Source organism: Vigna unguiculata, chromosome 4 (genome assembly GCF_004118075.2).
Source record: "Vigna unguiculata cultivar IT97K-499-35 chromosome 4, ASM411807v1, whole genome shotgun sequence".
NCBI lineage: Eukaryota > Viridiplantae > Streptophyta > Magnoliopsida > Fabales > Fabaceae > Vigna > Vigna unguiculata.
The window spans coordinates 17,738,355-17,757,310 of NC_040282.1; the positions used below are offsets into that span (position 1 = coordinate 17,738,355).

Below are 18,956 nucleotides of genomic sequence, written 5' to 3' on the forward strand. Positions count from 1 at the left end.
ACAATCAACAAAGAGCCCGCCCGCACCAACATCACCCCTGCCGACCCCCCTTACGAGGCACCATTAACACCATCTCTGGTGGCTTCGCAAGCGGAGGCTCCACCTCTTCTGCCAGAAAAAGACACCTCCGCCATATACAATCCATCAACCACATCACCCATTCCCACCACAGACGCCGTATGCCCCCATTGTATTCACAGATGATGACTTCCACGGCCTCGACCACCAACAAGACGACCCCATGGTCATCAGTCGAAATCGAAAATTATGCCGTTAAGAAAGTCCTTGTTGATCAGGCAGCTCAGTTGACATCCTCTACTGGGCCACTTACCAAAAATTACAACTTCCTGACACCGCCATGGTCCCATATGACGAGCCCATATATGGCTTTTCCGGCGAACAAGTATCCACCCGGGGCTACATAGACCTCCACACCGTCTTTCGGGAGGAACCCAAACCAAAACCATCCCAATCCGCTTCCTTATAGTCGATGCGCCAACATCCTACAACATCCTCCTGGGCCGTCCTTCCCTCAATACACTTGGCGCAGTCGTCTCCACCCCTCACTTGGCCATGAAGTTCCCAGCCCCATCCGGCGACATCCTGACCATCCACTGCGACCAACGCTTGGCACGCGAATGCTACATGGCAAGCTTGCGACCACAACTCCCAATCCAACAAACCAACCATATCGAACGACCCCTTCCAGCATAGCCCTATCCGGCGAAGACCTTGACCCCAGAATAGGCCGGGATGTCCGCCTCGAACCAGTCGAGGACACCACTCCTCTAGAGCTTCCCAATGGCCACTCTATCAACTTAGGCACCGGTTTGAACTCTGACGAGCGTGATGAGCGTGCCACAATCACACCATCCTCATCAACAACACAGATCTTTTCGCCTGGTCAGCCGCCGACCTCCCTGGAGTAGACCCCCAGGTGGCATCCCACAAGCTTCCATATATAAAGAAGCCCGCTACGTATCCCAGAAAAAACGCAAGCTTGGTGAAGAACGCGACAAGCAGCCAAGGTGAAGCCGACAAGTTACTGAGCGCAGGATTTATAGAAGAAGCTCAATACACCACTTGGCTTTCTAACGTTGTCTTGGTGAAGAAAGCCAATGGCAAATGGCGGATGTGCGTAGACTACACGGACTTGAACAAGGCTTGCCCTCGCGACGCCTACCCCTTACCCAACATTGATCGACTCGTAGACGGCGCGGCAGGAAACAAGGTGCTTAGCTTTTTGGATGCATATTCAGGTATAACCAAATCCCCATGGCCACAGCAGATATGCACAAAACCGCCTTCATCACAGACGATGCCAACTACTTCTATAGGTCATGCCCTTTGGCCTCAAAAACGCGGGGCAACTTACCAACGACTAATGGACAAAGTTTCAGCCACCTAACAGGACACTGTGTCGAAGTATACGTCGATGACATGGTTGTCAAGTCCCCAAGCCATCATCAACACGCTGAAGACCTGGAGCAGTGTTCTCCCACTGCGCCAGTACAACCTCCGCCTCAATCCCGACAAGTGCGTATTCGGCGTGACCGGGGTAAATTCCTTGGTTTCATGTTAACCCAACGCGGCATAGAGGCTAACCCTGAAAAATGCAAGGCTATCATCGAAATGCGCAGCCCCACTACTGTCAAAGAAGTCCAACGTCTCATTGGCCGCCTCACAGCCATCTCTCGCTTCCTACCCAAACTAGCGAACAAACCCAACCCATAATCCAACTCCTAAAGAAATCCACCCGGTTCACGTGGACTGATGATTGTGAACAAATCTTCCAAAACTCAAAACACCTAACCTCACCCCTATCCTCCACAAACCGGACACCAGCCAACCCCTGCTGGTATACATCACGGCCACCGACTATACCGTCAGCGCCGCTTGTCCAAGAAATAGAAGGCACACAACATCCTGTGTATTTTGTGAGCAACACTGCAAGATCCTGAAACCAGATAAATGGTAGAAAAACTAGCCCTATCCTTGGTCCACGCGCACGCCGCCTTACGCCCATATTTCCAAAACCACACCATAACCGTAAGACCGATTACCCAATCCAAAAAATATTACAAAAACCAGATCTAGCCGGACGCATGTCATCATGGGCCGTGGAACTGTCAGAATTCAACATCCGCTATGAACCCCACGGCCCCATCAAAGCCCAATGTCTCTTAGACTTCGTCAACGACCTACAACAAACACCCATTGAGGACCAGTGGACACTTCATGTAGATGGCTCCTCAAATCCAAGGGGTGCCGGCGCCGGCATCGTTAGAAGGCCCCAACGACATCCTCATCGAAAAATCCCTTCACTTTGCTTTCAAAACGTCAAATAACCAAGCCGAATACGAAGCCATCCTCGCCGGCCTTTCCCTAGCCCGTGAAGTCGGCGTCAAGAAGTTAACGTGCAAAACCGACTCCAAACTCACTGTAGGTCATCTAAATGACGAGTTTCCAGATCAAAGACCCCATCCTTCTACAATATTACCATCTGGTCCGTGCAGTTATTCAATCCGCCTTTCGAACAAGTCCGCGTCGAACACATCCCAAGAACCGACAACGTCAGGCCGACATCCTTTCCAAATTAGCCAGCACCAAACTCAAAAACCGTAACCGATCCCTACTACAGCAAACACTATCCACACCTTCCATCACACACACTTGCCAAACTTAACCCACACCCCAGCTAACAACGTCACCCCCTCCCAAACCCAAAACTGGACCACCCCTACATTCAATACCTCAAAACCGGCAACCCCCCTCGACGCGGACAAAACTTGGCTGGCTAAGGCCGCCAGGTACCATATAGGCGATGACCTCTACAAACGCGGATACGGCCAACCCCTACTTAAGTGTGTCACAGAGAACAAGCCCAATATATCATCAAAGAGCTACACGAAGGAATTTGTGGTTATCATTCGGTGCACGCACCATGGCTACAAGAGTTCTCAGAGCCGGATACTTCTGGCCCACTATAGAAGCAGACTGCCAGGATCATGTCAGGAAGTGCAAGCCATGTCAGAAACATGGCAACCTTATCATCAGAAACAAGAACAACTACACCACATACTATCCCCATGGCCATTCGCTAAATGGGGAATGGACATCCTCGGCCCCTTCTCACCCGGCAAGGGGCAAGGTAAAATTCCTAATGTAGCCGTGATTATTTTACCAAATGGATCGAAGCCAAGCCCTAACCACATCACGGCCCAGCAAGTCCAGCATTTGTGTGGAAGGACATTATATGCAGATATGGTGTACCACATACCATCAACAGACAATGGCCGACAATTTTGACAAGGAGTTAGCCAAATTCTACACCGGCCTAGGCATCAAACACATCACAAGTTCTGTAGAACATCCACAAACCAATGGGCAAGCGGAGGCGGCAAACAAAGTTATCCTGTAGAGCTGCGCAAGAGGTTGGATACCGCCAAAGGCCGATGGCCTGAAGAGTTAATAGAAGTACTATGGGCTTACAAATGCACCCCCTAATCATCAACAAACGAATCCCCATTCAGCTTAGTCTACGGCGCAGACGCCATGATACCAGTAGAAATTGGCGAACCATCCCTGCGCTGAGAACTATACGACCCAACCCACAATCACCAAAACATGGCCTTACATCTCGACCTCCTACCCGAACTCAGAGAAAAAGCCCAAATACGCAATCTAGCTACCAAACAACGGGCTGCCAAGAAATATAATGCAAATCTACACCCACGATCATTTGTCGTTGGGGACCTAGTATGGAGAATGGCCAGCAGTGCTAGAAAGAAGGATGACAAGTTCTCTGCCAATTGGGACGGCCCGTACCGCATACGAGAAGATGCAGGAGGAGGAGCTTATCGCCTAGAACGACTGTCTGGGGAAGAGATTCCTAACACATGGAATGTATCCCACCTCAAGTTCTACTTCAGCTAAATGTGTATTGTAATCGAACCAATAGTTGTAACCCCGGGTGTACTCTTTTTCCTCACTTGGTCTTTTTTCCCTAAGGAGGGTTTTGGCCAAGGAGGTTTTAACGAGGCACCCCTATTCGATAAATAAAAATAAGGGTTCCCTACTTTATGACTCTATATGTTTTTACTTGTGCTTTATTCGTTTAAGATCCCCTTCCTTACCACAAGTAAGCGGCCTGGGTCGAACACCCTTAACTTGTGCTTTATTCGTTTAAGTTCCCCACCCTTACCACAAGTAAGCGGCCTAGGTTGAACACCCTTAACTTGTGCTTTATTCGTTTAAGTTCCCCACCCTTACCACAAGTAAGCGGCCTGGGTCGAACACCCTTAACTTGTGCTTTATTCGTTTAAGATCCCCACCCTTACCACAAGTAAGCGGCCTGGGTCGAACACCCTTAACTTGTGCTTTATTCGTTTAAGTTCCCCACCCTTACCATAAGTAAGCGGCCTGGGTCGAACACCCTTAACTTGTGCTTTATTCGTTTAAGTTCCCCACCCTTACCACAAGTAAGCGGCCTGGGTCGAACACCCTTAACTTGTGCTTTATTCGTTTAAGATCCCCACCCTTACCATAAGTAAGCGGCCTGGGTCGAACACCCTTAACTTGTGCTTTATTCGTTTAAGTTCCCCACTGATATCGTTGTCGTTAGGCGATCAAATTACCACTACTTTAGCAACTTCAGTATTGCTAGTTAGTAGTGAACAAAATAGTTAGGGTTAAGATAACCTTGAGTCGTCTCACAACGAATACGGAATTGATCTCAAATATTTGATTCTTAAAAATTGCAATTAAAACTAGCAACTATAAAAATAGGGGGATTTTGGTGTGCAAAGAAAATGACACGAAAGATTGTAAACACAATAATAGTAAATAGGTCAATTCCACTGCTTTTTCTAAATAAGATTCTTCATTGGTTATCTAGAGATTATTGTTAAATTAATTATTGTTGTTGTTTTACAAATCAATCAATGTAAAGACTCAATTCATTTGTTGGCATCCTCACTTTTAATCAAAGTACAGTCTCAATTAAAAGTGAGAATTGTTAGATTGTCCATAGTAAATTCAATCAAAGTACAGTCTCAATTAATTTTACTATGTCTAATCATGTCTATTCCTTTGTTTCTTTACCAAATAGAAAACTTAATTAATAAAAGTAAAGTCTTGACTAATTTTAGTTAAAGTAATTACCTCTAATCAAATTAAAGTCTCAATTATTGGCAAAAAGTTATTTAATCAAATGAAAGTTTCTAAACAAAATCAAAGTAAAGTCTCAATTTAATTTAAAAACCTTTTAACTCATATGATTAGCATGCATGTAGATTTAAAATCATTATTTTCTATTCGATTAAGAAGCAAAGGACATAGATAAACAAAAACCACAACAATAATCAAAATAACAAAACATATAAATTCATCTAACCTCAGAATCCAGTTAAGAAATTACAGTGGAATCAACCCTAAAAGCTTAGCCTTCCATGGCTTTGATGGAATACATGATGATATGAAGGAAAGAAAATAAAAGAAAGAATGAGAGATGTGGTGGAGACGGTATCTGCCAAAACCAGAGAGTTCTCAGTGTCTAAATTGTAAGTTGTAAGTTGTTCCACTTCTGCTCCCTTAAGTCTCTTTATATAGGCTTCCACTGGACTTTGGGCTTTATCTGTCAGTTGCTAAAATATTTTATTTTTATTTAATTAATTAGCAACTTAATTCTTGTCCAATTTCCAATTCTGCCCCTCTCATTTAACCATATTTGCAGTTTTGACCAGATTTGACTACTGACTTTGACCAGATTTGACTACTGACTTTGACCAGTTGACCAGAGTTGACCAGTTTGACTGTCCTATCAGATGTTGACACGTGGCGTAGAGTACTCTCTCTCCAGAATTAGGGTTTGCTGCTCCTTCCTCCTTCCTCCCTTGGCTGCACAGGTGCAATGACAGCGCGGCTGATGGCGCGGCTCCTCCTTCTCCGACGAGGCTTGACGGTGGCGGAGCAATGGCTGCCATGGCTACTGCTGTGGACGTTTTGCAGGTGCAGGCGTGAATGAAGATGGTGAAGTTGCTCGCGCAAATCTGGTCCAGGTGCGTTTGCGAGGTGAAGTGGTGGCCGCTGCTCCGATCTGGTCTGTGTGCAGACGTGGTTACAAGTCTGCGGTGGCCATGATGGTTCGCGGAACAAGCTTCGCGGAGGCGTGGTGGTGTGCGTCGGATCTGCTGCATGTCATGGTGAGGTGGTGGTTGCTGGTTCGTGCGAAGATGGACGAGAATGAGGGTGCAGATTCGTGGTTGCGCTACTACAGCGGGAACGGTGATGACAAACGTCTCCGCTGCTGCCATGAGATGGTGCGAGCGTGGCGGAGTTGCGGTGCTCATGGTGGTTGACGGAGATGGCGCCGCTGATGCGTTACAAGTGAAGGTGGCGCGAAGGAGGAAGATGGTTGGTGGCTGCCATGGCTGAGGCGCGATGGTGGTCAGAAAACAAGCTTCCATGGTGGCTGACGAAGATGGCGGCGGCGGCTGCCGTGAAGGGTGGAAGGGAAACTAGGGTTAGGGTTTCATGTGTGAGATGGAGGAGATGATGACGTGGCAAGATCTGAGTGGTCAATTTGGTGAGTGGAGGATTATGACACGTGGCAGCTTATGGTTGGCTAATTTTAAAAGGTGGGGATTGCCACATGGCATGATCTGGTTGAGTGGAGTTTAAGTGGTAGGAGGGGTGCAACTTAGTGAAAACTGGGGTGCAAAACAGGTTTTTGTGATCTACTTGCAGGAGGAGTGTGCAAATAAAATCTAGGGGTGCATTTAGCTCCTGATTTATTCTTTTCCAGAATTTCTTGATTTTGGACTTATTTTGTAACTTTGAATACTTCAAATCCACACTATCAATGACCAAAAATAAATTCCAGCTGCATTAACAAACGTTAGAATATGCAATAATATTTTATGCAACTAAAATCAATTTTTACGCCACTTTTACCAAACTTACTCAATAAATCCAATAATCACAAATTCTAATTAAATCAATCTTTAAGCACAGAAAATTCAATTAAATCCCCAAATTTAAATATTAAATGAGGGCAAAAATTTGAACTCATCACCCACCCTTACCACAAGTAAGTGGCTGGGTCGAACACCCTTAACTTGTGCTTAATTCGTTTAAGTTCCCCACCCTTACCACAAGTAAGCGGCCTGGGTCGAACACCCTTAACTTGTGCTTAATTCGTTTAAGTTCCCCACCCTTACCACAAGTAAGCGGCCTGGGTCGAACACCCTTAACATACAATCGATTACGCCATACATAACATACACCACAAATCATCAAAACCCGTATACACAATAACATACAGAAATTAATCACATTAAGCATAAACGCAAAGAAATGTACCAACGCAATGAACATAATGTACCAGTTATTACAGACATAGGCTCAATAATACTTTTAAATCATTAAAAAATCGATGTCCTATTCTGCTGAATCAGGGCCACCTCCGCAGCATCATCCACCTTCTTCTCCTCCTCTGCCGCCTTCTCCTCCACCTTCTCCTCCACCTCCTCATCTGCACTGCTCTCGTCCTCCTTCACCAACTTTCCGTCAACAATGTCCTTATTCACATCGAACTTTGAATCCGTGACGTCCACATCTTGATGGAAAAAGGCCGCTGCCGCAACCCCTTCTCAAAACCATTGATGTGCTCCTGATGAATGTTGTTCTTCAAATCATCAAGCTCACCAACAGCTCCATCATACTTCTCCTTCAAATCATCATAGTCCTCCTCCAACTCCCCTATACGTTTGTTCAGCTTTCCTCAGAGTCCAAGCAACGCACCCTCCATGTTGCCAACCTTTTCCTCTCCGCTTCCCAGCCTTCTTTTGCCTTTTCCAAAGCAGCCTTCTCCTCCTCTAGCTTATCCACCTTACCCTGCAACTCCCCCACCTCCTTCACTTCCCTCCTATAAAGCGACCCTACACGCCGGCTCAGAACTAAGCCTTGCTCCCAAACTCGACCATTGTTCTCACAATGTGCTCCGCGTCCATGTTGTCAATAGAATTTACAACGGTATCCGGGAGGGTGATCGGAAATATCCTTCCTCACGGATATCTCCGGCAACTCGATCAACCCGCTTCCGGCCCCTTCTCTCCCTAGCTGACCCCGCCTCGCTAGCCGTTCCAAGCAGAGCCGCCCTTATCTTCTTCACATCTTTTCCCTTCCCGGGTCGAGGCGGAAGCTCAGCCTTCCTTTTCGTCCCGCCGTGCACGTGCACCTCCACCACCGATTCTTGTAAGTTGGGAACATCAGCTTTCCCAGCCGCCTTGGCCTTAGCGGCCATTTCCTTCCTCAACGTTTGAAAGAGCGCCAGATTCTTCTTTCCAGATTGCGCCATATGCCCTACAATATACATCACAACTCGGATCAAAACAACTTAGCATTATTAACACAGCTTAAGTAATAAACAGATACCTTCAATATCTATTATCGGGTGCACCGAATTATAAACCCTAACTAGGCCCTTAGTGGGCAACTTATCGACAAACTTCAACAATCTCCACCACCTCCTTATCACCTCGACAACTCATCCATCCCCATGTCCTTATACCGAGAAGGATTGTTGTCCAACTAAAGGGAAACTTGGTACTCCCATCTGCGTTCAAAAAATAAGCGTTTCCTCCTTCCTTGACGATGACCTTGAAGTACCCATCCTTGAAATGCTTGAAAGACTGGGAGAAAGCATCCAGTCTGCTGATGCTGGGGCGACTATCAAAGAGAGCCAAGTAGCCGGCCGTCGAGGTCTGGTGTCGTAAAAATATAAGAAAGCATAGGGAGTGGGCTCCAAATATAAGGACTTGCACAGAATGCGGAAAGCCTGCAAGTAGGCCCAACTATTAGGATGTAGCTGGGTAGGTGCCACATTCAACGCCCGCAACACACCCATAGTGAAATCGTCTAAGGGTAGTCGCACATGAAGTTGAGAAAAATGGCACATATACATGTAGAAGAACTTCTCGGTAGCCCCCTCCTGCCCATGGCATACCCGGTCGACGCACTCACCCTCTCTAGCGAAACAATGTCTCCACTGACACCCTTGGAGATGACGGGTGTGCAGTTCAGCCAAGAGTTCAACAGACGAGACCACCTGAATAAAGATGATTGATCACGAACATCAGCAACAACCCACCCATAGCCGCCTTTCGCCGGCCAGTTGCTCTCCTCCAACTCTTCGGGGGATCCTCTCGAACCTCCCTCACAACCTCCATTCATCGCTCGTAACAACTCCAGAACTCGTACCCTCTCGCCAAGTTGCCTATCCTTACTTCTATCTGACTCGGTACTTTCACTACTACTAGACGTAGACACGCTACCACTACTAGACATACCTGGTTTTTTTTTACGAGAAGATGTCGGTCGAAATTGAGGACTAGTCGGACAGTTTTACGCGCACAAGATCTCTGAATTCAGAACTCACAAATGAAACAAGTAACCCCTCATCTGTTTGCAAACCCATATTTATAGTCCAGATCCCAAACGACGAAACTCTTCCCGCCAAAATCATACCCCAGACCAATCGACACCATCATTGCAAAGGATATGACACTTCAAAACGACGGCGCCAAAACTTTTTCGATTTGACCACTGACCCCTTCACCTACCTTCTGACGGTTACCACTTTTAGCCTTAACACTGTTCACCACACTTAAAGGCTGGGGGACTGGTGTATCACACCTAGCCGGTTCCGCTAGCATACCAACACATATCACCCTTGACCGACAACTCATATCGGACAAGGCTGGGGACTAGTGTACCACACCTAGCCAAACTCGACCAAATAAGTAAACAATGTGTATATAAGGCAGCCAAGTTTCCAGCCTAGGCCGAGTTAGCCTAACTTGTACCGGTTTTAACCTAAACTAAACATCTAAAGGAACAACCTGCACCTCATATCACCAACATAAGCCATCAAGACAAGTAGCCGGCCTAGACCGACTACTCCAGCATATCCGGTAAGATTAGAGCCTAGGCCGACCACTCCAATAAACTCAGTATGATAGAAGCCCCCGCGTTCAATAAACCTTAAGGGCCTGGGTTAGGGCCCAGGCCCACTCATAGCCCAAGCTAGAGCCCAAGTCAAGGCCCACCCATGAATGGTCAAACATCATTAATGCTCTATAAATACACGTGGACCCCATCAATTAAAGGTACGCATTCATTAATCACTGATTTGACTCTCTGAGAGCTTTGACTTACTTGAGCTTCGGAGACTCTTCTGCAGGTAACCCCTCCTGGGTTCAAGCTGACATGTATCGACCAGAAGAGGCCAACGAAGAGATAGCGGACTACATGGTAAGGTGACGCTTGTGCCTAACTTATCTTATTTGTTCTCTGCAGGAACAATTATTAAACAAACTTTTTGTTTTTAGTTTTATTATTAAACAAAGTTAAAGTTAATTTAAAAATATTTCTAGAAATATTTATTAAAAATGTTAATTTTAATAAGAATATCATCATATGAAGAGGAACAATATTGCTCTATTTTTTTTTACAAAAATTAAGATTAAATTGAAACTAAAAGCAAACATATGATCAAATTGAATTATGTTGACATGTGACACAATTGTGAGGTGATAGGTATAAAATAAAAAATTCACAAAAAATTCACAAATAATTCAAAAAATTCAATTAAATGTATTGTTTGGTCAAACTAACACCAACCCCAAATTGAATATTTAAAAAAAAAAGCAAGAACCAAATCTAAACAAAAAAAAAAATCTGAAGGACTAATTTCACACTACTTAATAAATACAAAGACCAAAAGAATAATTTAACCTAAAAGAATTAATAAATATTTTATATAAAATAATTGATAAATAAATAATTTTTATTTAGTGGATTAGTTCGTACCTTTTAACTCTTCCCAAACTTTTAAAAACTCGTTTCTAAATTTTTCAGAATATTCCTTTTATAAACGAGTTCATCAACTATTTGATGTTAATTTTCATCATTCTTGTTATAATTTTTTTACAATATCATATTATAAAACGTTGTCGCTAATAATATAACTTAAAGATAATTAGAACAAAAAATAAATATCTTTATATAGTATTGTTTTATAATTGAATGAGTTTAAAAATCATTTACACCTATACTATTTATTAAAAATCTATTATTTAAAAAAAATATTGAATGTAACTTTTCCCCCTTTAGAAACTTCTAATTCAATCATGGAATGAACGAATAGAAGGTTTAAGTATATTACTTAAACCATGGAATATTTCTATATAACATGACAACACTCTCTGTAATGGAATCATTTTATTTTTTCCATCAAGTATTACCAATAATTGTCGAAAAAGTTTTGAATATTCTTAGACTTTTTTTGTAAATTACTAGATCAATTAATTAAGAACTACAATTGGTGTAATTTTTAAGTAGTTATTAACGGTAATAAATTATATATAAGTATTGTATTTAACTTTTCTATTTAAAATAATTTTTATATTCATTTTAATTTTTTTGTCTTACATTTGTATTTAATATAATAAAATGTTTATTTAAGTAAATATTATATATATATATATATATATATATTCAAATAATAATATTATAATTATAAAATTAAATATAAATAATGTTTGCAAATTTATAATAGATAACTTTTATTAATTTTATAGTAATTTTTTATTATAGATAATTATTTTAGTTTAAAAATATTAATTCAAAAACAATTAAAAAACCAGTTAAATTAAACAAATAGTATTGATAAAATAGTTGTTTTTAGTTTAAAAAAATAGTTAAATTTTTTAAAAATAATTAAAATAATTAAAATTTAAAAAATATCACTTAAAAATTAAAAATTCTAAAAATAATTTCTTTTTAAGAATAAAGTTAGAAAATAAAATATATAAGAAAAGGTGAATCTCTTTTATATATATATATATATATAATGTACATGTTATTCTTCCAAAAATTTCCAACAGTTTTAATTGCTTTAATTTGCTCTGGATTAAAAACTAAAACATTTCTTGTATTAAAATTTGAAACTTAAAACTTTAATACACTATTACTTATCCAATAATAATTGAAAAAACTAAGGTAGTTATTAAGATAGTATGAAATTATTTATTTTATTAAACGTTTTTAAGGGATCGAGGATGGAAATGATAATTCTTAGAAAACAAAAGGTAAAACATATTTAAACATTTTTTTGTAGTATTAGGTTTGGGTCATGCAAATTTTCAGTTAAATCTTAAATTTCCAAAATTCGTTATAAAGTAGAGAAAATAAGTTATTCATTATCATGCCAAAAAGAAATTATAATGAAATGAAACTTTGTTGATTTTTACAATAATTATTTAAAATTACATTAATAATAAAATTTTAATTAATTATTATGTTAAAACTATTTCATAGTTATTAAACTCCGCAAAGTATCGGCTTGTACTATTTTAACACTCTCACTATAAACTAACTCTAAAACTTACTATTTCGTAATTGCCAATTTGCCACTAAACATATTTTACAAAATTAAATTATATTTATTGACTTTTATAATAATTACATCTTAGCAATTTGCGATATAAATGAATTATTATATAAAGATATTTTTTCATTATCACTAAAAAGATAAATTGTTGAGAAAATTCTTACTAATTAAACCTAAATGAAATTCATAATTTTAATTTAGAATGTCAAAGTTGTTTGTTTCTGGTGTAGGAAGAAACTGATCTCACTGTACAAAGCTACACCATTTTCATTTTGTATATCCTTTCACCTTTCTTTCATTTCCCTCTTGTGTCTCTTCCTTTTCTCTCTATAAAGATCCCAATGGCGACTCCCCGTGGTAAGTTTTCCGATCTTCACGGTGGTCAGGGTGGTCGGCGTTGCCGTCACCGTTCTTCTCCTCACATGGGCTCTCCATTTTCGGGGTGGCCTCGCCCTCGTCTCTGACAACAAAGATCTCATCTTTAACGTAACTATCCCTCTTCACGGCCTTCTCTTTTCATTTTTGGGTGATGGGTATGCGGGATTTGCTCAATCTTTTCGTTTTTCTGTTGTGGGGAATTTGATTTTGAACGAGAAACTGAAAAGGGTGGAGTGGTTTTAGTTTTTGATTGTGAATATTGTTTTGTCTTGTTGACTTCTTCTTTTGATCACTTTGTTTTAGGTCCATGTTTGTTTGATTTTTTTAGCTTTGTTGTCTTGGCTTGGTTTTTCCAATGTAGGTTCATCCAGTGTTGATGGTGATTGGGCTTGTTCTAATCAATGGGGAAGGTAAATGTTTCTTATATTTTTTACTTTTCTTAAGTATCTCACTGGTACATCATTTGATGCATATTGGTCACTCTGAAACATTTTGTGGTCACTGATCATATTTCAGTTGCATTGGAGAGTTGTTATTAGATCTTTGTATTAAAATCAAATTTTGGTGTCTTTGTATTTGCGTAATGCAAACATTGATAACAGAAACTCATTTGTCCATTTACGTATGGTGCTATTCATGATTGTTGATTCACTCATTCATGATGAAGCTGGTCATGGCTCGAATATGGAAACAATCCTTTTGCATACACTTCCTCTGTTCCAGATGATTGTAGTTTAAGGTTTTCTCACCCATATTAAGGAGAATAAGAAATATAACCCTGTTTGAAACCATTTTACTGAAATAGTCTCGGTTTTTTTCAACATAAATGCATTGTTTTGAATAAGAGAGGGTAATTGATTTGATGATAAATTAGGAAGAAAAAAACATAATACTTGGTATATGAAAACATTAGTCAACTTGAAAAAGAAAATTTACATAGGTAAAACTGTAGTCCTTGAATGAAGAATACACTCTCGCGTAAATTGTTGCACAGTGAGGAGTCTTTTGGCACCATGGTACTAGTTAGGTTGTTGATTCACAATGTTTCTCAATGGTTAGAGTATTTTAGGAGGTGAAGCATTCTATGATCTTTATTCTTGTTTACATTCTGTGAAGCCTGAGTACTTGATTCAACATGAGTACCATATGACATTGATACAAGGATGCGAAAACTATAAAAGTGTAAGATATAATATTACATCGATATGTTAAATGAGAGCATAAATTTTGAAAAATACTTTTAAATGGATACACAATATTTTTAAGTGTTGACCATTTCTCATCAATACATAATTCTATCATTTCTGTCAGCAGTTGACGATCACGATTTACAAAAGCAATACGTGTGATCATTTCCAAGATCCAGGGTTAGATATAAAAGCATCTAGGAGTCTTGGTTCTATATAATTGCCTACTGTTTGCTATAGGTTTAAGGATACAGAGGGAAAAATAGAAGTATATGTGATTGAAGTCTTATTCAACGTGTTTGATCCAAACATATTAGTCAGTAAAATTCAAAGAAGCCAAAAAGGAGGATATATGTTGGATACATATCTATAAGTATTGGTATTGGATAGGAGGATACCGATACTTTGCCATATTTTGGAGTATACGTGCTTTGTATAAATTTATTATCAACTAGTTGTAAGTTTCCATTTTGTAGGATATTGTTTGCGATCCTCTAAAGAAATACATAAGTTCAAATAAGATTTGATGTATGTTTTATCTCCATGTATGATTTCTGTCCTGATCTGAATGTAGATTAATATCAATCATTGTTGTCCTAGGAATATGGTGTTTTCCACTTAGTTTACAAAGTTTATCTTATGGTTAGTTATCCCCTATCATTTGACATGCTTGTGGTGCTACTGAGTGTTATAAAACATTGTTTCCATCATATGTCTTGATTACATTTGGTATCTAAAATGAAACTTCAGAGGCCAAATTAGAATTAAAATGTTGGTGTTTTATTGTGGTAGATTGTAAAGGATAGCAAACTTGAGCTGGCTAGTACCTTCAACATGCTCGTATTAACTTTTTATGAAAATGTAACTTCCCAAGTCAAAGGAACTTGTTGTCTTTAAATTCAATACAATGTTTCTTCTTACCAACCCTTGATTGTTTATAAATACTTTCATGTTAGAACTACCTTTTATTCACTATGGCAATTTGCAGGGATGCTTGCATACAAGACTCTATCTGGAACTAAAAGCTTCAAAAAATCAGTTCATCTCACATTACAGTTTGTTGCTCTCATTTTGAGCTTGATCGGTATCTGGGCTGCTTGGAAGTTTCACGTTGACAAGGGCATTGACAACTTCTACAGCCTCCATTCGTGGTTGGGCCTTGCCTGCTTTTTCCTGTTCTTCATCCAGGTATGATAGCTACACTTCATCTTACAAGTTGTTCTAAACCTTGTTGGTTAAACATCTCCATTAGTACTTATATTTAAGACAAAAATAAGAAAGAACAATCAACTAAACTTCTTCCATAAACTAAAATTAGCTTATATGCATAGTTAAAGTTAGTTTTTTTTATCTTTTGTAAGTGTTTTTTGGAAGTTGGATTGTATCATTTGGTTGTATCTAATTATTTGGTACAATATTAATCAGTGGGCTTGTGGGTTTGCAACATTTTGGTACCCCGGAGGGTCAAGAAATAGAAGAGCAACCTTACTGCCATGGCATGTTTTCTTTGGTATGTATATCTATGCCTTGGCCATAGCCACAACTGCTACTGGTATTTTGGAAAAAGCTACATTCCTTCAGGTCAACAATATCATATCACGCTATTCCAATGAATCACTTCTGATCAATTCTTTAGGCATTTTGATAGTCATTTTAGGTGGCTTTGTGATTCTTGGACTTGTTACTCCGGTTTATGGTAAAGCTGACGTCATACGGGGAAATGAGTAACCATATTGTAATATATGTAATCCAAAATTGAGGAACATGGACATGGATGTATCAAAAACTCATTGAACGTGTATACATGTTTATTTCTCAATTTTATTTATTTACTTTCTGTATTCTTCTATTAAAATGAGAATTCGTGTTTCGTGCATATTAAAAGGTGTCGGCGTTTAACTATAGAATTTCTTATTGTTATCAATGTATTTGCATTTTTCTCGAGCATTTTTTTGGTTAAGAGACTATAATATCTTAGCCGAGAAATAATCATGTTGAGTAATGTAGAACTATTGTAGTATTGATGGTAAACTATTCTAAATGTTTTATATAATCCCTTCATATTCAAGGTTTAACTTGAGAGTATTGATTAAATTAAAATAATTGTCTTGGTATATCTATGAGATTAGTGATTTATGGTTAAGATAGATGCATACAAGAAAAACATGGATGATTTTTATACGATAAAAATAAGAGCAAACATTTAAAAAAAATAAAATAAATAATTCAAATTTTGATCCTTTTCTCCATTCGAACAAATATTGAACGTGAATATTTAGCACCCTCATATGGTTTGGTCCATCAAACATATTGCAGCCCATTACTAATTATAAACTAATAATTGGTCATTTGGTATTTAGACGAGTTTTAAGTAAGCGTCTTTAAGAGAAATAAACTACTTTTAATAAACTAAAATTAATTTATGAGTTTTAAAAAATATATTAACTTTTATAAACTACCTTATGTATACACTAATTTTAATTTATAATTATTTTTTTACTTATAAAAGGATTATTTATTTCTAAAACTTTTAAGAAAAAGCTTATAAAAAATATCTTTTATAATAATACTACCACTTATTTCAACAGCTTGTCACATCATTAATATTTAATGTTTTTGTGGTTGTAAAATAATTGTTATTTTTGAGACAGTATGAAAGTGGAGAAAAGATTCCGCATGATTTGCAATGTAAAAAAATACGAGTCCATGTGATGTACGTTGACACTCTTAAAACTAATACTTAAAGAATCATTTTTCATATTTTTTTACTAAATTAATGTAATATTAATAGGCGACCATCAATGCCAACATTCAATATCTTATTAAGAAAAAAAAAAGTTTAAATACTATTTTGATATCTGTTTTGGTTTAGTTTGTTCAATTTGATATCCGATTTGTTAAACTATGTTTAGTTCGTCATTTTCGTTGACATTGTAATTTGATACAGACATGGTGTATAGGCTGACACTGTTCACATGATATGACATCGTTCATATTGTGACTAGTTGTGGTTTGTTTAAATAAGTGTTTATTTTAGTTAAATTTGTTCAATTTAATCCATATTTCAGTTAAATTGGTTTAATTTAGTCTCACCTTTCATTTCAAGATCTTTCACCACTTCCACCACTACCACTGTCACTACCACTACCACTGCCACCACCACCACCACCACCATTGTCGTTGCCACCACCACCACCAACACTACAACCACCATCACACTAAAATCACCGCCAACAAACCACACCCAGAATCACCACCACCACATTAGAAAATTTGTATTCTACCATGCATATGTATGTAGGCTTGAAAAAATTTGATACTTTTTATCCTAGTTTTTGATTAAGTTTTTGGTAGTCCAAGCCTGGATCAATATAAGGGTATAGATTTTAGGGTTGTTTTTTGGTTGCCATTTTTACTCATCTCTTTTTCATAGATGTTATGAACCTCTCATTCACTTTTTCTTTCTTTTCCATATGTTTTAGGGTGGTTTGTGTTAGAAAATGATTACTCAAATAATACTATTAATAATAAAAATATTAAATAATATAATAATAATTATTAAATCAATAATAATACTAAGACATATAACTAAAACAATGAATATTAATCAAAGATCAACAATTACAATAACAATAATAAATAAAAAGTAGATGAGGAAAGGAGTAGAAATAGTCTGAGTTGAGGCACGCATAGTGCTATCCTTAGAGAGAAAATGCCCCTACTGCACAGAACTAAACAAATACACAATCATATGTGTTTCAAATCATGTGTCTTAACACTCTTAAGAAAAATGTAGTGTTTTTGTTGTTTCTGTTGTTGTCTTTTTCTCCATGCACCTAGGTGGTATTTATAGGTAGAAAGAGGAGACAAAAGAGTAAATTGTAATAAGAATATAACCGTTAGTCATAAAAAACATTAACTCATAAATTAAAGGTTTATAAACACATGAGTAACAGTAAGTTTTTTATTTTAATTATTTATTTTTTAAATTATATTAAAATATTTCTAACTGTTTGAATCCGTGGTTGTAGGGTGATAGTGGTGGCAGTGGTGACAATAGTGATGGCAGTGGTGGTAGTGGTGACAATGGTGAAGAGTCATGAAATGGAGGGATGAATAAATTGAACCAATTTAATAAAAATAGAGATTAAAATTGAACAAATTTAACTAAAATAGAAACTTATTTGAACATTGAACAAAACACAACCCATTATAATATGAATATTGTCACTTCATGTGAACAATGTCAGTCTGTATGCTCTGTTATGTTGTTATCAATTTAAACACATCAACGGAAAAGACGAAATTAAACATAATTTAGCAAATTAGGGACTAAATTGAACGTGAAAAAAAAAGAAACCAAATTGAATAAAGTGGACCAAAATAATATTTAAACCTAAAAAAAACTAACATCTTCATAGATCAGGATCTCCAACATTTATTTTAAATTGCATGTAAATGATTAAGAAAGAATTATTTTTCAAAAGATTATATTTTGATGTACTTCCATGTAAAGTCATTGAGAATTTATGACATGTAATAATTTTAAATGTTAGAGTTTGACCTCAATGCATACTCTCTTACGAGTGGTGTGGAGATGTGGAGGGCATTTCCGGTTATTGCGGTGGTTGCTGCCTCATGGTGAAGGAAGTTGTGGCCGTAGATTCTGAGAGCATGCTTTTTTATACACTTTCTACTTTTCCCTTGCATTGTTTCAAGGAAAATGAGGTTTTAACAAAAAATATTTTGACAAAGTTGATAAATTTTCTATAAATAGGATTAAAGTAGATTAAATTTTTATTTTTTAATGAAAAAGAAGTAATAAAAGTAGTACTTTTTTACTTTATTTAGTAGTTTGTCAATTTTTTTTTGTTAATGTATCATTTCCCTTGTTTCAATTGATGATGGGCGGTGTGGAGTGGTGCACATTTTGAATT

The 18,956-nt window shown here is 38.2% G+C and overlaps 1 protein-coding gene across 1 annotated transcript; it reads left to right on the forward strand.

The window, feature by feature from the left end:
• Positions 1 to 7,808: 7,808 nt before the first annotated feature.
• Positions 7,809 to 15,862, forward strand: LOC114180554 (probable transmembrane ascorbate ferrireductase 2). Its single transcript, XM_028066865.1, has 5 exons — positions 7,809 to 8,141; positions 12,788 to 12,940; positions 13,194 to 13,242; positions 15,008 to 15,207; positions 15,445 to 15,862. Exons 1-5 carry the CDS (start codon positions 7,809 to 7,811, stop codon positions 15,745 to 15,747), a joined length of 1,038 nt encoding a protein of 345 aa, XP_027922666.1. The 3' UTR covers positions 15,748 to 15,862.
• The last annotated feature ends 3,094 nt before the right edge of the window (positions 15,863 to 18,956 follow it).